The sequence below is a fragment of the Gymnoscopelus braueri genome (genome assembly GCF_963280865.1).
Source record: "Gymnoscopelus braueri genome assembly, chromosome: 18".
NCBI lineage: Eukaryota > Metazoa > Chordata > Actinopteri > Myctophiformes > Myctophidae > Gymnoscopelus > Gymnoscopelus braueri.
In genome coordinates, this window is record NC_137618.1 from 18,845,901 (window position 1) to 18,873,330 (window position 27,430).

The 27,430-nt window shown below is 42.6% G+C and overlaps 1 protein-coding gene across 3 annotated transcripts in view; it reads left to right on the forward strand.

The window, feature by feature from the left end:
• The window catches only part of LOC308073441 (radixin), a 51,488-nt gene extending 25,153 nt beyond the window's left edge, over nucleotides 1-26,335 (forward strand). For 2 of the 3 annotated variants that reach the window (XM_080412345.1, XM_080412347.1), the window contains exons 3-15: nucleotides 1,437-1,520; nucleotides 10,539-10,634; nucleotides 10,990-11,112; nucleotides 11,524-11,675; nucleotides 12,157-12,240; nucleotides 12,617-12,763; nucleotides 16,514-16,610; nucleotides 16,748-16,911; nucleotides 17,369-17,499; nucleotides 21,685-21,845; nucleotides 23,766-23,858; nucleotides 24,208-24,411; nucleotides 25,775-26,335. In XM_080412345.1, the coding sequence (XP_080268471.1) occupies nucleotides 1,437-1,520; nucleotides 10,539-10,634; nucleotides 10,990-11,112; nucleotides 11,524-11,675; nucleotides 12,157-12,240; nucleotides 12,617-12,763; nucleotides 16,514-16,610; nucleotides 16,748-16,911; nucleotides 17,369-17,499; nucleotides 21,685-21,845; nucleotides 23,766-23,858; nucleotides 24,208-24,411; nucleotides 25,775-25,939 (1,701 nt within the window). In that variant the 3' untranslated portion in view covers nucleotides 25,940-26,335. The remainder of the gene's footprint in view (nucleotides 1-1,436; nucleotides 1,521-10,538; nucleotides 10,635-10,989; nucleotides 11,113-11,523; nucleotides 11,676-12,156; nucleotides 12,241-12,616; nucleotides 12,764-16,513; nucleotides 16,611-16,747; nucleotides 16,912-17,368; nucleotides 17,500-21,684; nucleotides 21,846-23,765; nucleotides 23,859-24,207; nucleotides 24,412-25,774) is intronic. The other variant, XM_080412346.1, reaches the window with a different exon arrangement.
• Nucleotides 26,336-27,430: the final 1,095 nt, after the last annotated feature.

Here is a 27,430-nt window from a genome sequence, read left to right on the forward strand (position 1 = left end):
CACTCTTTATTATGAAATGTCAAATGTAGTTTATAAATGGAGCCTTCTGTGTTTCTCTCACATGTTCCTGTTCCCTCTTTCCCTCTGGGAATCTTTTCCATCGTTCTTTCCCTGTCCCATTTTGTGTCCTCTCTTGGTCTCTCTATGCCCCTCTCTCTGTCTTTCTCTCTCTCTCTCTCTCTCTCCCGGTTTGTCTGTCTCTCTCTGTGTGTCTGTCTCTGTGCGTGTCTCTGTGTGTGTGTGTGTGTGTGTGTGTGTGTGTGTGTGTGTGTGTGTGTGTGTGTGTGTGTGTGTGTGTGTGTGTGTGTGTGTGTGTGTGTGTGTGTGTGTGTGTGTGTGTGTGTGTGTGTGTGTCTGCCTGCGTGCGTGCGTGTGTGTGTGTGTGACTGCGTGTGACTGTGTGTGTGTGTGTGACTCTGTCAACGGGTTCATTCCAGCTGTTCAGTCAGTCAGAGCAGAGTGCTGTGGGTCTGAGACAGCCAGCTGAGAGGCCCGATAGTGAGTGAGAGGCAGATAAGAGAGCCAGGCTACTGTCACTGTAACGTACTGTATGCACAGTAGAAACCAAACCATCCTATGGCTTATTACATTATTATTATATTGTATCACACATTATATTATTATATTGTATCACAAACACTGTCACCTACAGTATAAGGGTCCATTTCGGTACATTGGCTATGTTCATTAGCAATGTGGCCAATATGTGGCCTATATGGCTATAGGCCATGCAGGCTATGGGATCTGTAGTCACAGATGCAGTGCAGTCCCATAGCCCGGACGGATGGCTTTTATTATTATCCGTTCCCATGCATTTTTCTCCTCAGTGGGTTGATCAATCAGTCTGAAATAGGCATTATGCAGGGAGTGACAAAGCAGAGTTGTAACTTTTCTCAAATTTAAGTTATGCATTGGCACGTACAGTAGAAGGAGCGCACGTATCCACGGGCCACTACTCACCTACAGTATATGTGTGCCTTGTGATGTTGACACTAATGGAATCAGAGACACAAGTATTTCATTTGAGTATTTCCACTTTATTTTTGATTGTGACAGTGAGAGAGAGACAGGAAAGGCGGGGGGATGACCAAAAACCCAGCTAGACTGATGAAAATAGACGATCTACAAGCTCCCAACATGTCTTTATGTGATGCTTTGTGAGCTTGTAGATTGGCTATTTTCAGTATCGTATGACGGAGGATGAATGAAGCATAAGGCAGTTGCATAAGAATGAATTAAGAAATTATTATTCCACGGCACCACACAACATGAATGCACAGGGCGAATGGTGATTGGTTGTGGTCTATTCCCCCCCTCCCCCCGTAAACAACAAAACAACACAATGACGTTGTTACATGCGGTATGCTGTTTGTTGGGGGGAAAAAAAAGCATGATTTAATAGATGAATTAAATGTTTTATTTGTGTGTCTTTGCAGATCAATGTACGCGTCACCACCATGGACGCGGAGCTGGAGTTTGCCATACAGCCCAACACCACAGGCAAACAGCTCTTTGACCAGGTAACACGCATGCAAGCACACACACACACACACACACACACACACACACACACACACACACACACACACACACACACACACACACACACACACACACACACACACACACACACACACACACACAGTGTGTATAGTACTGTAGTACTATAATACATAGTATTACTGGAAGTATGTGTGTGTGTGTGTGTGTGTGTGTGTGTGTGTGTGTGTGTGTGTGTGTGTGTGTGTGTGTGTGTGTGTGTGTGTGTGTGTGTGCACCAGTAGGTGCTGGGCCCAGCTTGCCCTGGGCTGTACTGGTACTGGTTATGTTGAGAGACACACAAAGCAGGCTTTGTCCAGACTGGAGAGACAGAGAGTGGAAATAAAAGGTGGGAGTTTGGTGTGTGCGTGTGCGTGTGCGTGTGCGTGTGCGTGTGCGTGCGCGTGTGTTTGCGTGTGTGTGTGTGCGTGCGTGCGTGCGTGTGGGTTTGTGTGAAGAGAAAGGCCTGCTTTCAGCACTGCTTCCATAGTGGGATGTGAAGGTTTGTGGGCCTGCAGTGACACAGAGGAATCATTGTTTATTTTCCTTACTGTTCTTTCATCAACGTTTGCTTTGGCCACAGAGATGTCATCTCGTCTTGGTGAACTAAGCTCTTAGGACAGAATGGGATAGGCTCTCCCCCTATGGTGTTTGTATGGTGTAGTATTAATGCTGATATGTTTCCCAAATTTCCTTATGCCTTAATAAAATTCTAAAATCACTGGAGTTTTAACTGGAATGGAATGGTATACAGTTGCACAGAATAATATCGGCGCTGCCGGGCAGAAACCTTGTGCATCTATATTTCAACTTTTTATATTTTTACATACATTAATGCTGTACTTTATTCAAGCGTGTTGCACAAATTTCAAATGCTTCTGTCATACAGTTAAAAAAAACATCTGGGGCGAAAGCAGATGTCCCGCCTCCTCCCTGCTTCTGTTTCGTCTTTGCAGTTGTGTAAATTTGTGCTACTGTAAATCTAATAAGTCGATTAAGCAACTTGCAGCTTATCAGAAATGGGTTTAAAAATATATATTTTTAAGATATTTTAAAATATGTTTTCGTGAATGGAAATGACGAACAATTGACAGCTTCTTTTCTCGGCTTTCGGGAGGTGTAGTTCCAGACCCTATTTAGCATTCAGAGATTGTGGAATAGTTGTCTGGGTACGCAAGACTAATGGTGTCCTGACCTGAAAATATATTTTGTTTACTAAAAAGCTGGAGAGAAGGGGAGAACCCTGTTACTGGCTGGTGACGTCATGGTACGTCATGAATAGTAATAAATAGAGCCGATGCACATTCAACGGGCACAACACACCCACCATAGTATTTTATTCTCTATTGTTGGCAACTCTAGATCCAGTGACAATGTTTGACAGCTTTCTCAAGGAACTTGAGGAGGACCCCTTTTTCTCAGATATCAATGAACCCATGCGCCAGATGAGGCGTAGTGTCTCTGAGCTCTTTGGCGAGCATTTCATGCCCCGCTTGACGGACAGGAGGGAGCGTGAACACGCAGCGCCAGGACAGTCCAGCTCACCTGTGGCACTGCAGGACGAACACAGGGACGGCATGGACGTGATGGATCCCTTCAGCATGACTACTGGCTTCATGAGGACCATGCACAGAAGGATGGAGGACGGAAACCTTGATGATCCGTCGAATGACTCAAACGCTCATTCATTCAGCTCCTCCGAAGTGATGTCCTATTCCAAGGTTGGAGATGAGCCCCCAAAGGTGCTCCAGGCCTCCTCACGGACCCGCCGTGCCCCTGGGGGGATCAAGGAGACCCGGCAGGCGCTCAGGGACACAGGGAGGGGGCTGGAGAAGATGTCCATCGGTCGCCACATCCAGGACAGGGGACATGTTGTGGAGAAAAAAGAAAACAAGACGACCGGAGCGAAGGAGGTCAACCAGGACTTCAGGAATATGGAGGAAAGTGAAGCACCATCTTTTGAGGAAGAGTGGCGGCGCAAAACTGCCAAGTTTCAGTCCAAAACTAAACCAAAGTCTGTCAAAAACTAAACCAAAGACAGAGGAAAGGAAACAAGTGCAATTCAAAGGCATCAATGTGAAAAGTGCTGTTGTGACATAGCAGTAAAGATATCATTTTTTTATGTGGTGACATTACGGTTTTATTTATTTATTGTCTTTTTTACTTTGTTTTTCATGAAATGCTTTATATTTAGGAGGCAAGCCATCTCCAATCTCTGTGTCTGTCTGTCTGTCCCGGGCTAATCTCACAAACCACTTGTGCATGCTGCCAGTAGGCCAAGGAAGTAACTAATAATTGTTTTCACGTATTATGATCTCTTCTCTTTTGCTTCACTTTTTTGATTTTTTTTTTTTTAGAAAGGCCTGTTTTCAGCACAGCTTTCAGATTGGGATGTGAAGGTTTGTGGGTATGCAGTGACAGAGGACACTTTTTTTATAAAACAAAGCTCGAAGTCAATGGAAGTCAGATGTTCGAGAGCGTTTTTCCTACAACACAGTGCCCTCGCTATAAATCGAATCATGCAAAGTGCAGAAAAGGAAAATACGAGATGCAAGTAGAAAACAAAAGCCTCACATGAAGCACCAGAAGCTGCGAGATGAGGCCATACAGGAATATCAACCTTTAAACAGACTAGTTTTTACTGCCTGTAGTCCTTCAGCTTTCTTCTTTTTTTTTGTGGAGTCACTTGGGGGCTCAATTCTTGCCCACATTTGATGACAGCTGAGTCTGTCTGTCACAAACTCCTGGGCTGATCAGTGACATATTCCTTTATAATAATATAATATATTAATATTGTACACAATATTTTAAATCTTTGACTTTATTTTTTATAATGGATGGAAGGTCCACATGAAGCCTCGCCATTATTGGACCTAGTCTTGTTTCACACATCAGTTTTTCAGTGTTTCTCAACCCCCCAGTTTGATAAGCATTAGGCCACAAACCCCCACTGGATACCATATATTTATCCCTGAGATCCCAATCCACACTGTAAAATCCTTAGTGTTCATTTAACTCTGTATTGATTGTGTTGATTGTACAAATCGATTGGAACTTTCAGAGTTACAGAGCCATAATGGGCCATCTGGACCCTGGTGATCCCCGGACAAAAGAAAGTTTTATATTATCTCTGCCAGACACCGGGAATGTTTCGACAAGAGATGTAGGGCATTCTCATCCACTTTAGTGTCCAGGTGCAGGACAAACAGATCAACATCAAGAAAACAACAATAAAGTCGGCACACTAGGCTTCCACTGTTTATAAAAAATTCTATGTTTCGGTCATGCTGGTTCTTCCTAAATAAGTTCCAGATGTGAAACACCACATCTTTTTCCTGAAGAAGATCCAGATGTGAATCGAATTGTTGAATTTGCAACAAACAGACAGAGTGGGAGCATATTACTAGTGTGTGGAGATCACAGTATGTTTTCTGTCTGTCTGTCTGCCTGTCTGTCCAGGGATAATCTCGCAAACCGCTGGAATGATCAACACATACTTTCTTGTGCACGCTTCCAGTAGGCCAAGGAAGTACCTGTGCGTGTTCTTTTTCTACTCATGTCTCATATTGTTATCTATGTCAACTATAAACCAAAGGCTGGCTGAGATGAGAGAAGGAAACAAGTGCACTCAAATGACATTATCATGGAAGGCACGGGTGAAACAAAGCAGTAAAATGATCTATTTTTATTTTATGATATTCTATGATTCTTTTCTTTTTTTAACACACAATATTGTAGTATGACTTTTGTCTGTGAGTCTCTATACGTCTGTCTGGGGCAGGTGGGGCTAATCACGCAAACTGCTGGACAAATTGATTGTGCACGCTGCTAGTAGGCCAAGGAAGTAACTCACTGCATGTTTTTCTTCACAAAGGGTCTAAGTGGGCGCAGTCGCTCCACTTTCTCTATTTCAATTAAAAAACTCACACAGGTCTCCTAAACCCACATGACACAGATACAGGAAATCAAGGTGGCTAGTCTTGGTTTCTTTGTCATAATGTAGGGCAGCCATAGTTGAATGGGTCCTAGGTCGCATCCCGGCTCTGGTCTATGTCTCTTAAGTGTCCCTGAGCAAGGGTACATTCTTACTTTTGGTGATTATTTAGAGAAAGCTTGTGATAAACAAACAAAGACGACATAATACTGTATGTGATATATTTAGTTTGGCTCTGTTGTTAACAAATCATGATTTAAATTCTGTGTGCAGATTTGTGTAGCTTTCAGCCATTGAGAAGTGAATGTAACGTTGTATAATTCTATTTATTTGGTGTCTTATAATCCCGTAAGCGATGGGTCTTAAAACAAGATTAATTAATTCATATTCACACACACACACACACACACACACACACACACACACACACACACACACACACACACACACACACACACACACACACACACACACACACACACACACACACACACACACACACGCCCTGTGGTGACCTCTGCTGTACTGCGGTGCTCAGGGCAGTACAATAGAAAGTGGTGGGGTGCATTTCTGCATGCAGCCTCGTTATGCAGACCAACACATTCTACTAACTGCATGACTGCTTCAGTCACAAACAGAATGTGCATGACCCTGCACTCTGTCTCTTTCTCGCTATGCATCACAGTGTCTCTTTCTCTCCTGGCCTGTTATTTCTCCCTCTTTTATTCTTTGCCACTCTCCATACAGTGTGTGTGTGTGTCACACACACACACACACACACACACACACACACACAGGTCACCCTACACCAAGGCCATGTGCTGACCTGATCCTGATGTCAGGTCTAGCTGAGAAACCGAGTCTCTCTCTCTCTCTCTCTCTCTCTCTCTCTCTCTCTCTCTCTCTCTCTCTCTCTCTCTCTCTCTCTCTCTCTCTCTCTCTCTCTCTCTCTCTCTCTCCCTCCCTCTCCCACCACATAGTAGTGAATGAGATGCAGGGTGCTGATATGACTGGCAGGCTTCATTTAATCCTGGAACTTCAAAGTGGTCTCAAATGAATGGAGACAAGGCACTCCATTGATGGAGAAGCATGTTGGGCTAAATATAGAGCAGCGAGGATGTATGCACGTACACCAGTGCTTCTCAAACTTTTTCGTGTCAAGGACCCCCAAATCAATATAAAAAAATACTTTTCAAAAATATAGCAGATGTACAAGCTGACTTTGTGCCGTGCTGTCAGCTTGAATATCTGCTATTTGTTAATAGCCAAAGTATGAAATGATAGTGGTTACAATTATTGAGACGCTATATTAACACATTTTGCTGGGAAACCCCACTTTGAGAACCACATACACAACCACTCACACGCACGCACACGCACACGCACACGCACACGCACCTTACTGGAGTTTCTACAAACAGTAGTCCAACAGCAAATTAAAAACTAGCAGATATACAATGTGATGCGTTGTGAGTTTTGTAGTTTCGTGATTCTAGCTATGATGTCAATGGATGGGTGGCATGCAGTGTTGGGAGCATAAATAGTACTGACAAACACACAGACACATGCTGTACACACACACACATGCATGTACGCATGCACTCACACATGTGTACATGTCTCTCTTCCTGGCTCTGTCTGTCAGTACATCAATGTCTCACCTCTTACTCCGACTTCCTTCCTTCACACACACACACACACACACACACACACACACACACACACACACACACACACACACACACACACACACACACACACACACACACACACACACACATACACACACACACACACACACAGACACACACACTGACAGCTGGCACGGTGTCAGCCTGCCTGACTCACCAGATCTGCATGTCTCTGACTCCCTGTGACCATGCATCATCGTCATAGCAACCAGCTGTCGGACACTAGTGGATGTACTCTGTCTGCACTTGGGCCTCCACGTGAACCCGTTGTGTGTGTGTGTGTGTGTGTGTGTGTGTGTGTGTGTGTGTGTGTGCGTGTGCGACTGTGCGAGCTAGTGATTGACATTATTGTAGCGTCTAATGTAAAAGCACAGTTTTTAGAGCGCTACCTACTTCTAGTGTTTGGATCTCATTTTAAACACTACAGTTCAGACACTTATTCCTTGCTCGTGTCTGCACTGCAGCAACTTACAAGGGTGTTTGGTCTTTACTCAAGGAAACTACAACAACGATAGTCGACTACATACTGTAACTACTGATACTGATGTAATAAAAAAGTAAAATAATGGCAGATATACGTATCGTATCGGCCAAACCGATATATCAGTCTGGCTCTAGTCCAGCCTCCAGCACTGTAGAAATCTCTCTCGACAAATACAAATTCATCCCAGTTTTAGTTCAGGGCCACATGTTCCTTTGTGTTTATTGTTTTCATAACTATTATGTTCTTGCTGCTGCTCAAATTTATTATGTTTAGCTTGGATTTAGCAAATCACGTGTCTGCATGTGAGAGGAGAACATACAGGGCAAAGGCATAAAGGTGGTAGGGGGTTATGAAAGCATTTTAATCAAATTAATCTGCATGACAAACATAAAACAATGGTTTTGCTTAGGGTGTACACTATACACCATTATACACATCAGCTATTATGCATACAGTACATACACACAACCACGCACGCACACGCACACACACACATTACACTCCCATACATATTTTTGCTTGATTGATGGACTTTTTATTGACAAAAATGCATATACATGAACATATATTTGTATACCTGTCAAAATGATAAAACACAAAAAGACAAAAAATCTGAAATAAAAGCCAGATCCACCGGCATTTATTTTCAGTGCATAAAAGTACAACATACATTATTGTATTAACCATACATGGAAGAGTGTGTCTTACTTATAGCAGTCAAGCAACGTCAAGACCCCAAACTTGCATGCATTGTTACTCACTTTGGACAAGACTGTCTGATAAATGCCTGAAAATGATATGATTTCAATCTTGACTGGTTCTGCAGGGGTTCACCTTCACCCATTTTATCAGCTCTCTCCCTCTCTTTTTCTTTCTCTCTATCTCTACCCCCTCTCTCTCCATCTCTCTAATTCTGTCACTCTCTCTCGCTCCATCTCTTTTATGATCTCTTTGTGTCAACGTGACTCGTCCAAATCCATCCAACATTCCCAGCTTTCACTTGTTAGGCTCCATTTATCCTTTGTTGGCGGTCGGTATCGTGCGCTGTAAATAGCCGATCTACAAGCTCACAATGTGTTGTGAGCTTGTAGATCAGCTTTTTCTTTGGCCCACAACACTGGCTGGCAACTAAGTATAGTGGCTTTGAACCTCTATGCAGAGCTTACAGCACTCCCAGAGCACTCTGCATGCAGCATTCCTAACACCACACTGGAGCCTCCGAGGCTGTGTGTGTGTGTGTGTGTGTGTGTGTGTGTGTGTGTGTGTGTGTGTGTGTGTGTGTGTGTGTGTGTGTGTGTGTGTGTGTGTGTGTGTGTGTGTGTGTGTGTGTGTGTGTGTGTGTGTGTGTGTGCATTCGTGCCTTTGTGTCTGAACGTGCGGTATAAGTGCGCACATGTTGACCCACTGTTATCGGTATTTGAGTGGAACCCTGTTTAGACAGTGTAAATAATGTGTGTGATTATGTGCTATTTCAATTTGCCTTGTATGTGTGTGTGTGTGTGTGTGTGTGTGTGTGTGTGTGTGTGAGCGAGAGAGAGAGAGAGTTAATTATAAGATAGTGAATGTCTTGGTATCGACTGTGTGTAAATCACATTAGAACTGAGTGGCTGAGTGTACACAGCACCTTAGGGGCGTTCCAGCTCTACCTCGACTTAGTCTTTCTCTCTATCTCTCCTCTCTTTAATTGTCGCTCTCTCTTTTTCTCTGGCTCTCATTTAATCTCACCCTCTCTTTCTCTGTCTCTCAGTTTCTCTCTCTTGCTCATTAATTATTTTCCCTGTGAACAATGACAGAACAGTGGCAGCATTAAGCCTAATCTACTGTATACTCCCTAACACGTCTTGCGATGGACAATAAATTAATCTGTACATAAATGGAAAAACAATCATGTGAAGATACAGAAAGGTGTGTGTGTGTGTGTGTGTGTGTGTGTGTGTGTGTGTGTGTGTGTGTGTGTGTGTGTGTGTGTGTGTGTGTGTGTGTGTGTGTGTGTGTGTGTGTGTGTGTGTGTGTGTGTGTGTGTGTGTGTGTGTGTGTGTGTGCGCGTCAGGGAGGGTACAGTTATGTTCACAGTTTATTGTTTAACGGCGAGTCTAAATCCTAATTTATGCTCCGTCGGCGCAACAGTGTCACGCGCCAGGAATACTGTAGCAGACCTACAAGCTCACAACATTGTGAGTTGTAAATGTGCGACAAAGTATAAATGGGGCTTAAATGCAGTGAACGAGGGATGATTAAAGAGGAAAAAAAAGAAGAGGAGGGAGGGAGTTACTGTACTTTCTTTATTGAGCAGCCATTCTCACAGAGGACAAGAGGAAGCAGCTCCTACTTAAATAAGATCCTCAGTGTTCATATAACTCTGAAGAATGTACAAATGGAACCTATTGGACCTGTTTTGGTTCCATTTGTACACTCTTCGGAGTTACATCAACAGAGGATTTTACTGTGTACGCTTGAGCAACTAACAGATTTCCTTGATTGTGTGTGTGCGTGTGCCCGTGTGCGCGCGTTACACTGTGTACATATTGGAATTTGAATGGCTACAGTTTAGCAAGACGAGCGCAATCGATCCAAGTTATTGAATCCACTGTAGATGGGGTAATAATATGCGTACTGTGTGGAGTCAAGAAGAACAATGCTGATTTAATATTGTAATATTGATCATGTTCATTTTACTGTGAAAGAGCTGCTTATGACAGGGGTTGTTATTATACTGTACATTTTATGTATCTGTCCTAATGGTGTCTGGCATATGTTATTAGATGCACAATTTCCAATACTCATTTATATTGTTACTGTTCCCATGCCCTTTATACTTATATATTTACGTTTCTACATTATATATATATTATATATATAAAATAAGTCAAATGTGTGGTTTCCATTCCAGGTGGTGAAGACGGTGGGTCTCAGGGAGGTGTGGTTCTTTGGCCTTCAGTACACAGACAGTAAAGGCTACGTCACGTGGCTCAAACTCAACAAGAAGGTAGGACAATTGAAATGGTAATTAATCAGGAATTATTTGTTCATTTTAACCACTTAAACCCTCTGGAGTCCTCCAGGGCTCTATACTAGGTCTGCTAGTATTTCCCTCTGCATAAAATGGCTTTGCTGAAAATAGCCGATCTACAGGCTCACAACACTTGCAAGCTTTCTGATCTACAAGTCAACAACTCGCTGCGAGGCGTTGTTAGCTTGTAGATCCGTCTCTTTACGGCGAGCCACCCGGTTGTACTGCGGAGGTAAATGAAGCTTAAAGCTGGTTATTCATGAGTAAGTTTGAAGTGTATTGTACGGTAAGTGTTATCTGAACCAGTGTCCTGGTGGTTTGTTGCTTCTAGGTGACCCAGCAGGATGTGAAGAAAGAGAACCCACTGCAGTTTAAGTTCAGAGCCAAGTTCTTCCCAGAGGACGTCTCTGAGGAACTCATCCAGGAAATCACACAGAAACTCTTCTTCCTACAGGTATGTGTATGCACGTGCATGCACGCACGCACATATACGCACACACGCATACATACACACATGTTGGTTTCACAAACTTTGGAAGACATTGCATTGACATTAATTCCATATCCGCTTACCCTAACCACAACCCTATGAAACTTCAGTCAAATCTAATACGGACACCAATTTTGTCCCCAATTTAAACCCTTATTTATACATACTGATCCCAAACTACTGCTTTCGTGTTACAAACAAGCACATGTGATATGCACGAGTTTTTCTCAATGGTGGTAACCTTTCCCAATATGTGTGTGTGTGTGTGTGTGTGTGTGTGTGTGTGTGTGTGTGTGTGTGTGTGTGTGTGTGTGTGTGTGTGTGTGTGTGTGTGTGTGTGTGTGTGTGTGTGTGTGTGTGTGTGTGTGTGTGTAGGTGAAGGAGGCCATTCTAAATGATGAGAACTACTGTCCACCAGAAACAGCGGTCCTACTGGCCTCCTACTCTGTCCAGGCCAAGTATGCTGACTACAACAAAGACATCCACAAACCTGGATACCTATCCTCCGACAGATTACTACCACAAAGGTACACACACACACACACACACACACACACACACACACACACAGTAGGACCGCTGTCTCTGGTGGACAGTAGTTCTCATCATTTAGAATGGCCTCCTTCACCTTCACACACACTCACACACACACATTTGTTAACACAGGACATACTCTGCTCCACGTCGTACATGTTTTCATTACTTTGTCGTTTTACGTCTTAGGGCCCCACATGAAATATGTCTGTATGTCTGTCCAAAATCACATTCTTGTGACCACTAGAGGCACTGCATTCAGGGCTGTTCTCTCTCCCATCTCAGTACCTAACCCTCTCCAACTCTGTCATTTTCATTCCATCAGTCTTCATTGTGAGCGTGTGTGGTACTTTGTATCCACATTACTCTGGAACTAAAGTGATAGCTAATTCTGTGGCGCCCTTTCTGACCTGTCTAATTCTATATATATATTTATTTGTCTATTTATCTTGTGCGTGTATTTGTTCCCTACAGAGTTCTGGAGCAACACAAACTGACTAAGGAACAGTGGGAGGAACGAATACAGACTTGGCATGAGGAACACAGAAGCATGCTCAGGTGTGTGTGTGTGCCGTGCATGCGTGTGTGTGTGTGTGTGTGTGTGTGTGTGTGTGTGTGTGTGTGTGTGTGTGTGTGTGTGTGTGTGTGTGTGTGTGTGTGTGTGTGTGTGTGTCACACAGTGTTGGTTGACACACACCATGCATGCAATGTAAAGGACTGACACTTCGATACACACTGACTGCAACATTAATTTTTATGAATAATTTACTCACTGCCGTGATACAGGTTGGCGCATGCAACCTGTGTGTGATCACCTTGGTATGCATGTGTGTATGTGTGCTGAGGGGGCTTTTTTGTATTCTGTGTGTGCGTGTGTGTGTGCGTCTGCGCGCGCGTGTGTGCCGTAATGTTGATGTGTTGTTTGTGTCTCCAGAGAGGACTCTATGATGGAGTATCTGAAGATCGCTCAGGACCTGGAAATGTACGGGGTCAACTACTTCGAGATCAAGAACAAGAAGGGCACAGAGCTGTGGCTGGGTGTGGACGCGTTGGGACTCAACATCTACGAACACGAAGACAAGTAAGGACCACACACACACTGTAAAATGTGTATTAATTTAACACTGAGACTTTACAAATGTAACAGGTTACGTTTGTACAGTCTCAGAGTTACACTCCGTGTTGATTTGAATATTAATTTAAAAAGAGCCTGGGTCCATTTTTACTCTCATGGGTCAATTTATGACTGGGACATGAATGGGACAAAATGTATGCGAGAAGGACGTGGAGGATCGTATAGCAGCTATAGAGTAGCTGCATGATAGAATAGGGTTTTAATTGGATAAGGTTTCACAGCCTCCTGCGTAGCCTTGCTGCAGCATCGGTTTGACAATGCTGCCCTCTTTTGGTGATGTGACAGTACTGCAAATAAAACATACCACATGAGCGCTCTTCATAATTTATTTTTGATTGACCATAATAATCTTAATGTGATCAGCATTATTTGTAGTTTAAGTACTTTTAAAAATAACTGCTATATATGAAGCCCTTTATAGAGGAGATTTCATGAGAAATTGATTAAAATGCCATCATGATCCCGAGGGGCTGTCATCAATATTTAAAAATGCCTGTATATCATTTTTGCACAATATATGCATAACTATTATTTTCAGAATGTATCTTACCTATTATTCAGATGAAACTATTGACGTATTCTATGTTAGGTTTATCTTTTAAATTAAATTATTGATTCTTATTCTACAGTATGTTCGTATTATTCTAATTAGCTGCCTATAATGAGATAAAAGCGGTGGTGGTTTTCATTGTCTGATGATAGTAGATTTCACCAGCCATGAAAAACAGCTTAGTAGATCTGGTACCAGAAAAAGTTGCCCACCCCTGGTTTACTGGTATGTTTCCAAAATCTCATGCTGGTGTGATGCTAAGCTTTTGTTCCAAGTTTGTCTTCAGTGACTTATTTAGCTCTTACTGAAAGAATACTCCTGATACAGAATACAGGAGAATATATATGTATGTATTTACTTCCCTGCCTACCATGGACGGATTAAAGTGAAAATGGGCCCTGTGCACAAAATCGGTTTTCTTATCGTAAATATGAATTTTTGCCAAATTCTCGCATTTAATCCAGGTCCGTTGTTTTGCTTGTCAAGTGGCTTTAAAATAAATCGGATTTTGTCCTACAACTGGGAGGCGTCCAAAATAAGAGTGTATTTTATTTTACACAATTGGAAACGTGTCATTAGACAACACATGTTTTATTTAGAAATCTGTGGAAGTAGATGAAATGGATCGAGGGGTCTCTGACTGACTAATCGAAATGTTGATTTTCAGGTGGCAGTGCCAGGGCCCCCTTGGCTCGAGGGCCCCTGTGCACAAGCCATAATCAGTCCCTGCTACCTACCAGGGACTGTGTACATTGATCAACATTTCAGTTTTCACATCAATGTAAATGAGCTAGAGTTAGCAAAGAGATCATTTTCATCTGTAGTCCCTGATAATAACCGAACGTTTTCCAATGGACCTGAAACCCTTGCAGACTTACAGAAAGACTCTTCCTCTCAACAGCAAGCTCAGAGCCCCTGCCATTGAACTTGATAAGCTGACAGGCCAGAATGTCCCTTGAGATTCCTGTGCATTCTGTTGTGTTGGATCCTTCACACCCAGTCACCAAACTGCTCATTAAAGACTTCGACAAGCAACTTTTCCATTGTGTCCTCGCTGAAATCCAGATACTATTGGATTCTTCGTGGGAGGCAGGCAGTAAAACGCCATCAATCATCCTGATCAAACTATTAAAAGCATGGTTTTGAATGAACTTTAAAACGTCTAAAGGTCCTTTCACACGGCAAGCGGCCAACGCGCCTATGTAATACATTTTCAATGAGAGGCGGGCGATTATTTAGGACGCGCGAGAGGTGGCGGTGAGGCGAGCGGGCGCAATCGCGTGAAATCTTCGCGGGCGTGCTCGTTTGTGCACACGCGCGCGGGCGGCAAGAGCTGGATTGGATTGTGGTGAGCTTTTCTTTTCACCGCACCGCGCAGGAGGACAAAACAACAATGATCGCGGCGTGATGCCCGCTGATCCGAGCGGTAACGCCCGTGTGAACCGCTTGCCGTGTGTTACGACCTTTAATCTGCAATTGTTGTCAGTGTCCCTTTAATTTGAGGAACACAGGTGGCCAGTTAAGTTTCCAAACCTAAGAAACATTTAATGTGGTAGATGATGTGGTGGATAATAAGTTAATCTCTTTAAACATTCGGGTACTCCTTGCAGATCCAGAGCTTTCATCTCATGTCTTCTCATGTCTCTCTCCCAGACTTCAAACAGTGAATAACTAAATAAAAAGAATAAGTGACTCAAAATAAAGTCTGTGTTGATGTGTCCCCGAGCAAGACACTTAACCCCTAACTAACTGATCCCCAGGCGCTGTATTTATAGCGCCCACTGCTCCTAATACATTTGTGTTAGGATGAGTAAATGCAGAGGACCAATTTCACGTATGTGCAAATGTACAGTCACAATATTTCTCAAAGCAGTGGGGACAAAATTATAATTGAGATTAAGTCATCCAATCACATAGATCTACGTGAATGCAAATACAACCGTTCACCGCCAATCACGTAAAACGTACACGAGCCAGGAGATAACGCGATCCGAAGATTTACTGCTCCATTCCTGGTTAATTTATTTGGGAAATAACCTGTATCTCGGCTCCTGTGTTTTACTATGTATTTTTGGCAAAACATGCTATTTTTAACGGCGGATATTGCCGGATAACAAGCAAACGGGAGGTGCAATGCCATTTTTTTTTTGCGGAAGCACAGTGAAACCCATGATTTGTAACCATCAGGGGATCGATCATACTGGAGCTAAATGGCGAAAGGGCCTACTCTGTGTGGAGTTTGCATGTTCTCCCCGTGTCTCCTAGGGTAGTTAATACCATAGATATATATAAAGGCTAGATGACTCGCCCGCGCTACTGGCCAATGGAGTACGACGTTGCCACATGGCGGCCATCTTGCGACATGTACTATTGAAATAACCATAGCGTGCTAAATTTTAATCCGATTTTCAAATGGTTTGGTGTGTTGTAAACACCAAATATGTAGTTATGATACTGCATGCTTAATGTTATAAACAAAAATAACATGATTATAATTATAAGTATGCAGTATCATAACTACATCTTTGGTGTTTACAACACACCAAACCGTTTGAAAATCGGATGAAAATTGAGCACGCTATGGTTATTTCAATAGTACATGCACCATAGACATAATGTTATGAATGACTGTCGCAAGATGGCCGGGGTTGAGCTACGCTTGCGACGCCCCCTTGAGCCATCTAGCCTTTATATATATCTATGGTTAATACCCTCACAAAAACATATAGTAATCCTGGTCACTATACTGCCTCCCCCTGGTCAGCCGGGGCGCCTGATGGAGGGGAATGGAACTGGTTGGAATAAGGTGTTCCTTCCACGCGGTGACAAGATGGTCAGTTGGCTCTCATGCATTGAAGGAGGCATGAGCTCGGCCCTGGCCTCCCTAGGCTGGTGGGGGGAGTGTAGTGCCCAGGATCACTTAGTAAATTGGCACCGGGTGAAGAAAAAGGGGTTACAAAATCGTGGGATAAAAATTTAGGAACAATTTTTTATACTGGAGCTAAATATTCTGTGACTACTTAAAAAGGTTTGAAAAATTGAAAAAAAAACTGGCAGAAGCTAAACAAGACAGGTGCACTACCCCTGGCAGTGAATGTGTTAAAATATAACTGTTCAAATAGTAATCTTTTGTAATTTTTCCGTAGGTTGACACCAAAGATCGGCTTCCCCTGGAGCGAGATCAGGAACATTTCCTTCAGTGACAAAAGGTTTGTCATCAAACCCATCGACAAGAAAGGCCCAGTAAGTAAATATAGTAAACAATATAGTGATTTCCTGTTGTAGTGTGAAATTTATAACACTTTTTACACATTTCTATCCATTTCATAATTGGAATTTTGCTCTTCATGTGATCTTCATCTCTGTCCTCTGTCCACCAGGACTTTGTGTTCTACGCCCCACGGTTGCGGATCAACAAGCGCATCCTGGCACTGTGCATGGGCAACCATGAGCTGTACATGAGGAGAAGGAAGCCAGACACCATTGAAGTGCAGCAGATGAAAGCTCAGGCCAGAGAGGAGAAACACCACAAACAGATGGAGAGGTAGCACCAATACAGCTAGCAATTTAAATGGAGCCTTGCAGATCCATTTGGACCTTTTGTTCTCCAGTTGCGGTATACAGGCATATTCACATGCACACAAGAATGCAACACAAGCAAACATGCTCTAACACAGAGACGCATTGTCAAGTAATAGTAAATGCAGTTGCAAGTGTCTGTAAAGTATTTTCTGACTAACTGGGGGCAGAAATGCAACATGTTCTTAAGCTTTGACTCGGTAATCACAAGAAGGAATGATTGTTATAAGATGATACAATGACATACAGCCTAACTGAATGAATAAATTACATGACAAGAAATTCTATTGTTACTTCTGTATGTCTTTCATATTTCTTTTCATGGAACAGAATGCTGTCTTAAAAACAAACAAAGTCATTCAAATAAAAGCTAAAAAGTAGCAGTTGATGTGCCAGCTGTGTAATTTGTTTTGTTCTGACAGAGCACAGCTAGAAAACGAAAAGAAGAAACGAGAGATTGCAGAGAAAGAGAAGGAGCGGATAGAGAGAGAGAAGGAAGAATTGATGGAGAGGCTGAGGCAAATTGAAGAGCAGACGCGGAAAGCTCAGAAAGGTACAGTAAACAGTTTGTACACTCTCACAGTTACAAATGGGTGAAATAACACTGAGGATTTTTTCTGTGCACGGGAACTCAGTCCAGCTTACAGACCTTTGTCTGGAAACAACACAGTTGCCCTCAGTCTCTTACCAGATTACCAGCTCATGTTATTAATTGCAGTGAGTGTGGTTCAATAGACGGATTTCTGCGCAGCTAGAGGGCAGAACGCAGCATTTGTTACAGCATATGGCCTGGATGTTGACAAGGGTTTCCACATGTCTCCTAGCAGCAATAGACTGTTAACCCTGTCAGTAGTAGGCCCACATGCGCACCCACATGCTCATGCACACACATATTAAAGAAATAAGCCCCAAGAGGCCGTGGTTTACCATGATTTACAGCTAAGGGACGTTGTTAGGCCTAACGTGGAGCTGAGTATCTAAAACCCCCTTGGCTGTTTTTCTGTTGCTCGTTGCCACAACATGTTCATTCACAGTCAGTCCTGCATCCCTACTCAGAATATCTGGAGATGTGAGTGGTCTGCTTCCTCGCGATGGGCAGTTCAGAGCAGACTATACCAGGTGATCTCCCCTTTCCTCGGTACCAATGTCCAGCAAAGCAGACTCTTCTTTGCAACTGAAATGGGAGGGATGCCACTATAAATCGGAACTTTACTGGGATGGTTACTCAACGAAAGGATGCATCAGAAGTCTTGTGTATGTTCCGTCAAGACGATCCTGGAGCTCTTTGCTCATTGTCCATTTTGGCCGGCACCGTATACTTTCGGGCTTTGAAAAGGTTAATCTTAGCGCTTGAGACGTCCGACTGTCATATTGGATGTAAATTATTGCAATCACTCCCGGCGTGTCCTTTTCTTGTCAGGAATTCCTTTCTTCTGCTGACTAAATATGAGCCAAGGTATTTGAAATCTTACATTTTCTTGATGTCAATGCTGTTTCGGGCTGGTATGGACAAAATCAAATCTTTGATCAAACACCCCAATATCAATATCGTGACGATAACGTCATTTTGTGATTAAGTGATGAAGACCAGTAAAAGACAACTCTTATGCCATATCACGATATTACAATATTCAAAATCCCAGAGGATTAGTTTCATATCACAGTATCGATATTATATCATTATATTGGCCTGCCCTAGTGCTGTTCATAGAGCGGATGGATGATTCGACTCTTCATTCAGATGCAGGCATTCTGTCTTCTTGGCGTTCAGCATTAAGCCCAATTTGGCTGCCGACGTTTCAGGAGATGTTAAAAGCTCTTGAGCAAGGCTCTTGGGTGGTACAGAAGTAAAGTACCTGTCCACCGCGAGGGTTTCCAATCCACCCTGCATTCAGTTTGGCTGAGCGTCCAATCTATTCTAACACAATTGACCGTGTTCTGGGGAGGGAAGCCGGGCGGGGAGGGTGATCGTTGTTACTGCATGTAACTCAACTGCCACTCAACTGCGTGTTGAGTGGAAGGAGTAGGGGGGTAAAGACGCTACTTTGTCCCGGTGGGGGCTCCTATAGGGTTCAATAGCAGCAGAAACACATGTCTGGGAAAGAAATTAATAGTAGATTAATTGGCATAATGAAATTGGGGGGAAAAAAGAAAAACGTCTCTTGAGCTGAAGATATAGTGTCAGCTATAAGTGTGATGTCACCGGTGTAGTCTAGGTAGGTCAGCCACTTCTGGCTTTGATGATCGGATCTTCTGCCTCCTGCTTGTCTGAGGACATATAGTCGACGATGAAAAATTACTTACTCATCTCTCAGCAACAGAACTTGAAAACACTTTATTGCTCAAAAATATGGAACATACAAGGCAATGACAACCAAGAATGAAAAATATTATAATATGTGAAGACTAACAATTAAATACATGGACGTACAGTATAGAACTCACACTATAAAGTATACATTCAGACTGAGCTAGACAGCATATGTTCAACAATCACTCACTCACTCACTTCACCCACATGCTCAATGATTCACTACATTGATGCAGGCTTGAGTAATGCCTGATTTAATACTAGGTTGGGCCGTAAATACCAGACCTACAAGCTCTCAATGCATCGTGATGAGATGTGTTGTGAGCTTTTAGACCTGCTATTTTCAGTGTGTGACTAAGTATAAATCAGTCTACACCTACATCCTGCTGACTCGTTTATAATCTATATCTGAATTTCCATACTAACATACTATTTAGTATGCCGAATTAGTGCAAGACTTTTTAGTGTTTCCAAACGCTTAGTTGCTAGGTGAAATCCATTCTATTACGAAATATTACAGTATGCAATACTGGACACTATGCTGGTATAGATATCCCACAATGCAGTGAGGTAGCTGCGACAACAACAACGTACATGGCGTGCAGTGATCAAATCTCTGGCGCAACATCACTCCTCTTATCATTAAACAAATCTAGAATGTAGTTGTTTGATGAAGTGGGAACAGCTATGCAGTACCTTGCTTTGTCACAAGATGGGGCACTTTCCTAACATTCCACGTCGTCTGATTAGTATGGCCAAAATTAAATATACTATCGTGTATGCAATCAAAAGTATGTTGAAAAATATACTGCGTGATATGATTTCAGCCGGAGACAAATTGTGTAATTTGTCAAGCATTCACCTTTTTTAAACAACCATGTGTCAGTTCCCTGTGCACACAACTGTTTTTAGGGGGAAAACATAGCAAAGCAAACAGTGTACAAATAGCACCTGACATGGAACAACGTCATAGAAAAGGTCACACGCTGTAATTTAATAATAATAACATGTCATCACGAAAAAAACTAAAAGAAATACAGGACTTGAGGGAGAAATGTCAGTATTTTTTAATGCAGGCCGTTTCAACAGTTGGCATGTATTCCAGTGCAAAGCCGTGGCATGTTTGAGGTATTTGCATAGAAGTAAGGCTTGAACAAGTAGGTGACACAATTATCTCCTTTTGTGTTGTAAACTGCCCCGAGGTCTTAAAGTAATACTAGGTAACGTTTTCAACAAAACTAAAGTTAAATTGTATATCTTTTGTGAGTGGCAAAAGTTTCACAACACCCACTCCATGAATTTCACCCCCGGAAGCCTTTTATTTATATATTTTCTATTGAACGGTGAAGGGGGGGACTTTCCCGGGAAAATGACGTTCCTGGCCAACGTCATGACGTCGTGGCCGACGTCCCCAGGAACTACCGCAACGGTTTCCTGTTTGGCCAGGAACTACCGCGGTAATAGCAAAAAGGAACCTCACGCTGATGTTAAGAGAATGTAGGATTGGAAGATCGAAAAAGAACAGAAAAAGAAAGCACAGCTCATGGTAACTAATGCTCCACTGGCTAAGAGAAACGATCCGTAGATAGTATAAAACAATTAAAAGATCGCTTTTTGAAACGCTTCCGGCTTCCGGTGAAAACGAATGGAATTCTGGGTAATCGAGGATTACGGAAATTGTATGCAGTGACGGTAGTGACCAGCAGAGGTTGCTAAAAATCGTTATTTGGGATTCTGCATTGTACAACTTTAACATAGAAAATAACATGAAATGCTGTATGTAAGAAGTAATTACAGGAAAATGACCTTTTATGGAATGTGAAGAATACATCTCTGATATACTATTATCACTTTTCATTGTGGTTACTTTGTGATGAATGGTTTATTCATTGATTGAAGCATTGAATGCAGTATTTTACTACATGACGGCTTCATCCAATAAATGTTCCTTTAACCATGCACTTAAGCCCTATTTCATGCTTTGTTGTGTGACGGTGTCGCACGAAAATAGCCGATCTGCAATCTCACGACATGTTGCACAGTGACTCGTCGTGAACTTGTAGATCTGCTATTTTCACAAATTTTCTAACGGGTTGGAAAATATTTTCCCATAATGACATGCCAAAAATACATCATTCAGGTTCAACATTCATCATCACAGTCATCACTCCTGCGTATTCATTGTTTTGAATCAGAATCTCAGAATCAGTTTATTGGCCAGATATTTTCACATAAGAGGAATATGACTTGGTGCATTGATCTTGCATAGAAGAAGATTTTTCTTTATAAAAGGTATAACAAACATCAAAGTAAAAATAGGAACCCTAACGCTAACCCACAAAAGTGAAACTTTTAAGATTTACATTTGCCTTGGTAGTCAATATTGAAAATGTTAACGTGCGTGCGTGTTGTGCGTGCACTCCACAGAGCTTGAGGAGCAGACTCGCAGAGCGCTGGAGTTGGACCAGGAAAGGAAACGGGCGAAGGAGGAGGTCGAGAGGCTGGACAAGGAGAGGCAGGCGGCTGAGGAGGCCAAGGCAGCACTGGCCCAACAGGCTGCCGACCAGAAGAAGACCCAGGAGCAACTGGTACTCACCCTGCTCCCATACGGCACTACATTAGTGGTTCTCAAACATGTCCCCCATCTGAAAAGATTCCGTGCCAGGGACCCCCATAAGAGAAAGTTTGAGTTAAACATTTTCTAAGTGATTCACAATTATTTGTAAAGATTTTTCAAACTTTTTTGAAAATAGCCGAAGTATAAAATAGGGTTGAAGCAGTTGAACTGATTTTGATGCTATATTAACTATTTTTTCCTGGGGATTCCCTGGAACCCCCCCCCCCCCACCCCCATCCCTGGACCACCCCCCCCCCCACATGAAGAACCGCTGCACTGTTTATTCGGTATTGCTTGCTGACAAGAACTGACCTTCAAGACATTATTATTCGAGTAAATTGAGCTTTTGAGTTTGTGAACAGACAAGTACATTCGTTGAAAGCCTGTTGGCATGACAGGGGAATTCTCTGAAAATTATGCACTGTAAGGATTAAGTTTTTAATCTCCTCACTTAAACCCTTCATTAAACCCTTCAAAGGAACTGGCAGTTCTGGCAGTTGACCTTGGCTTAACATTCGACCGAGCCTCTCACAATAAATCATATGTTAATTACAGTTAGCTAACACTCCTTCCATTTATTGAGCCAAGCCATAAATTCATGGCAGAGCTCTGTTTAGGCAAAACAAAACAAGTTTGGCTGAAGACATAGATTGTTAGGCAAACTTGATGCTGAACTTCCATGGCTAAACCAGGTGTTATACCGATGCAGGTAACGCTAGACTTTTCAGAAACACCATAACATTGCTGTCGGAACCTCACAATTATTTTTTTCATGCATACTGTAAGTGTAATAAGAGCCAATATGTATGCTTAAATAGGGTAATGTAATTGTCTCTACTTAAATGTTGCAAAAAATCTCTTATATGTGAATGTGGTTGGTAGTAATAATGGCAGTCATCTTTTGAAGATAAATATAGGTTCAGGATATAAAGGTTATGCTCAGTTTAAATATAGGCCTAATATAATTAAACTATTAGTTCCTACTATTTTGGTGCTTTTCCATTGAATGGTAAATTCTAGCGCTAAAGAACAACTTAAGCCAGGTTTGGTCAATTCAAACAAGATTTCAAACTTTTTTTTTTATTGATGCAAGAACATAGGCTTTTCTTTCAGTGTACTATCTTCACAGGAAGAGAAAGGCTGTAGTTTAATTATCTTAGAAACCCCACTGATTATGTCATCGGTAGGTAGATTTCTGAACTGTTCACAGCCCTCTGAGGCACAGAGCAAGTAGACAGAAATGGTGCTATCTTATAATTATTATATGTATACGTATGTATGTATATGTATTATATACCAATTATATGGAGATAAGATTGAAAATGGGTGAAGTCAAGTGCTCCATTCAATTTGACCCATTTAAAATAGTACGGTCACGGTCACACATACTGTACGCTTCAGAGGCATCCAGAGTGTCAGCTTCCCCATTCACCTCCATTCCTTGGGAGCAAAGGGGTGGAGCTGCCCGCTTTGGCGTGTTGACGATGTTGACGCACGTGGCTTTCAACACGTCTAAAGCGTGGAGTTCAACATTTGTGAACTCTGAGGTGTCAGAATAGAAAAGAAGCCCTGTTGCTGACCCCACTTGGCAGGCATTTCGCTTGTAATTCTCTTCCAGTTAGCCAACCACTCCAACGTAAGTGAAACAAACTACACACTGCCCACAACCCGCAGGACAACATGTGAAATTGATGCGCCTGACGCCTCGGCATGCCTTGGCTACAACGCTTCTGACACAGATGTGTGACCGTACCCTGGTCCCTGATGTTTGCCAACCTCACAGGCCCAGTGGCGTAAACAAAACTTCTTCATGCCTCCAATAGCTTATTCTGCCAACAGGGATTTTCATGAGCATGTGTGTGTTTGTGTGCACGCTTTCTGCTCTGTGCAGGCTGCTGAGCTAGCGGAGTTTACTGCCAAAATCGCTCTGCTTGAGGACGCCAAGAGGAAAAAGGAGGAGGAAGCTACAGAATGGCAGCACAAAGTAACGGTTACCCCACTTGCGTGTGTGTGTGTGTGTGTGTGTGTGTGTGTGTGTGTGTGTGTGTGTGTGTGTGTGTGTGTGTGTGTGTGTGTGTGTGTGTGTGTGTGTGTGTGTGTGTGTGTGTGTGTGTGTGTGTGTGTGTGTGTGTGTGTGTGTGCGTGCGTGCGTGCGTGACTGTGTGTTTAACCTGAGCAGCTCTACGACAAAGTTCTGTCATTGACATGGTGTGTCTACGTCCATGCATGCCTGTATCTCCGTCGATATAGGCCTACGCTCAATATGCCTCTACTTTCTGCATGTGTCCTCATGTTTCTCTACGTACCCTCACGTCCATCTCCGTGTCCACCAGGCTCTGGCGGCCCAGGAGGACCTGGAGAAGACTAAAGAGGAGTTAAAGACGGCCATGACATCGACCCTGGCCCCGGACGAGCAGGATGAGAACAGCGAAGAAGCCAGTGCCGAGCTGCTAAGTGACGGGGTCACCGGCCAACGCAGTGAGGAGCAAAGAGTCACTGAGGCGCAGAAGAACGAGCGCGTCAAGAAACAGCTTGCGGTGGGTGTGATTTTAGGACGTATACACTGTAAAAACTGAAAATCTTTACATTCTCATAGGTAACATTATTAACTGCTTTTCTAAGTCACAAGTGCTCAGCAACTTGATACTGAAATGATTTGGGAGACAGGGCCTGTGTTTTATTTGAAAGTTGCCTGTGTGTGGTAAGATAAGTTCCCCTTGATCACCAGTAGCTTCAGATGTTCACTTAGCCATCTCTCCTCATCAGACTTGCAGTTCAGCAATTTTTACTACTACTATTTTCACTAACTTTTAGAAAGATTTTTGAATCTCTTTGCCTGTAATGACATGCCAAAAATAAGGAAGCCAAGTTGAAAGTGGTTACCACTTGACGCCTCTGCATAGTCCCGGCTTGCGTCTCTACCCTCATAAGTATATAGGGTTTAAGGGTTTACATACAGTAGGTGTGAAGGGTACTGTACCTGCTCCATGTCTATCAGTGGTTGACACAATACAACAGCAGTACAAGTTGAGATTCAGTTTGCACAGATTCATACTGGTGCCATTCTGATTGTGTACCAGATTGTCAACTCAAATCCCTCTGGAATTGAGGCTGGGTAGAACATGTGGGCCAGCTGAAGTGTTTATGTTTATTAAAGGATCCCCATTAGAGACACATGAATGAGCCTCTAGTCTTTGGTCCTGAACAAAGCAAATACAATACAAATGTACAACTAAAAATACAAATAAAAGAGAAATAAGCAATACCAAAAAAATGTGTGTAGAGTAGACCAGAGAAATACGTATACCAGGTCAGTTACCTGCAACAAATGCTGGGTGAAAGGAATCAGTAAAACATTTTCATTTGTGGGTAAGGGCATGAACTAGGATCGGATCAGGGGAGATTAAAAAAATAGTTCATTGCAGTAGGTGTCTCCAGCGAGAGACTTCTCCACTGCTGGATTTGTTATTCAAGCGAGGAGAAGCAAACTTAAACTACGGACAGTGAACAATGTTCTTTTCCTCCTCACAGTCTAAAACAATCTAAAAAAATAAAGGCTGTTGTGTTTACTTTGGTAGTTGGACAAGCTGTGTCAGCTTTTAGCCTTCTTCAGTTTATTGACATTTTTACTTGCACATGCGGAAGCTAGTCTCCTTTTTGAAAGTTTACAGTTTAAGTAACAAATCAACCACTTTAAAGTGATAACAAGTGATTGTAGCCTACGAGTTTGATTCCAGGTGCGGGTTGGATCACAGGTTTTTTATAAACAGGTTGTGTCTGTTTACACTGTGGCGTGGAGGGGTTCTTGAATAGGAACCTGCAGGACTCTGGTAGGCCTATAGACTGTTTCAAAATGTTTACTGGATTCTCTCTCTCCATCTCTCTCTCTCTCCCTCCTAGGAGTTGAGCTCAGAGCTGGCCGAGGCCAGAGATGACAGTAAGAAGACACAGAATGACATGCTGCATGCTGAGAATGTGCGGGCCGGTAGGGACAAGTACAAGACGCTACGCCAGATCCGACAGGGCAACACCAAGCAGCGTATTGACGAGTTCGAGTCCATGTGAGGAGAGAGACTGGGGGAGGGAATGCACGAGGGAGAGAGACAAAGAGACAGAGATTCGGAGGGGAGAGTCTCATTGCCATGACAACGCCTCAGCAACCTGCCCGCACCTTTCTGACTCCCTCTGTTACCCATCCCACCTCACCCCCGTTTAATCCTTTGTCCCTGGAGATTAATTAAGGCCATGGGGGGGAGGGGGTGTTGTGTATGGCTTCACTCCTGCCCTTACGCCTTGCCAAAGCTCTGCCCATGATTAGCGGTTAGCCAATCAGACCGCTCCCTGCTTTAAGAGCTCTGCCCCCAAGCACATGTCTTGTAACTATTCCATTTGGAAAATAGCAAGCAGCATATCCTGTTTAAATGAACTCCTCCATTGAGCAAAAAGGACAATTTTAATGCTTGCATGTATGATTGAAAAAAAAAAGAAAAACTGCTAGAAAAAAAAGACTGTGAGAGAAATTGGTTGATATCTTGCTTTTATTCAAAGGAGGACAAAAAGAGAAAATGGCCATTTGTAGCTTTTTGATGTTGCCGGTAAACTTGTCTGTAAAGCTTTAATATCTGTACCTTACTTTTATTCTTATTTTTTGTCATCAGTCGGACAAATTTAAATGATTTTCTTTTATAATCCGCCTTATTTGTCTCATTTCTTTCCCACCTTGTTACCTTTTGTCATTTTGTGTTGGAAGGTTACCGTGTTGGCAGTCAGTCTTGCCTGTCTTTGACTTTATCCACTAACTTTTCTTAAATGGCTTTTTGTTTGCAGAGACTCATCTCTAGTAGTTTTAACCCTTTAAGAAAGTTCAAATTTGAAATGATGCACGTATTCGTTGTCCTGGCATTCTCCATCCTTTGAAGATACATTTGTTGAAATATATATTTTGTCTCATGAATAAAATGAAATTTATATTTCCTACTATGCAGCTATTCTGAGGGTATTGACTGCGACATTCAGTCAGAGTGGATTCCGTTGATGAAGGACTAGGTCAGAATTTTTCATTGAAATGCCATTTTGTCTTTGTAGAATATGGATAATATTGTTGATTGCCTGGGGCGTTAAGTCGAATGGATACTTTACAGATGCAGTGATTTAACAGCTTCCATAAACTGCATACAGTATGGGTATGAAACTCCTCCAGTACCTGACAATAAATAACTGTTTGTGAGGGATTTAGTGAGAACACATAAGGCCATTTGCGTAGAGGAAAGCTAAGCACTTTTCACGACAGTAACTACATGATGATTATGTTCGTTTGTGCCGATGCCGCTCAACTGCCATTCCTGTTGTGCTCTGTCGTACAACGGTGTCGCGAGACACCGTCGTACGAAGAAGTATAAAGCTTAAAAAGAAGAAGAAGTATAAAGCTTCAGACAGCAACACTCAACAGTTGAGGCAATGGCATTGACATAAGATCGGGCAGTGTCAAGGTTTTATTTATTTATTTATTTATTTATAATTTGAAAGTGTTCAACACGTGGTAGTGTTCATTAGTCT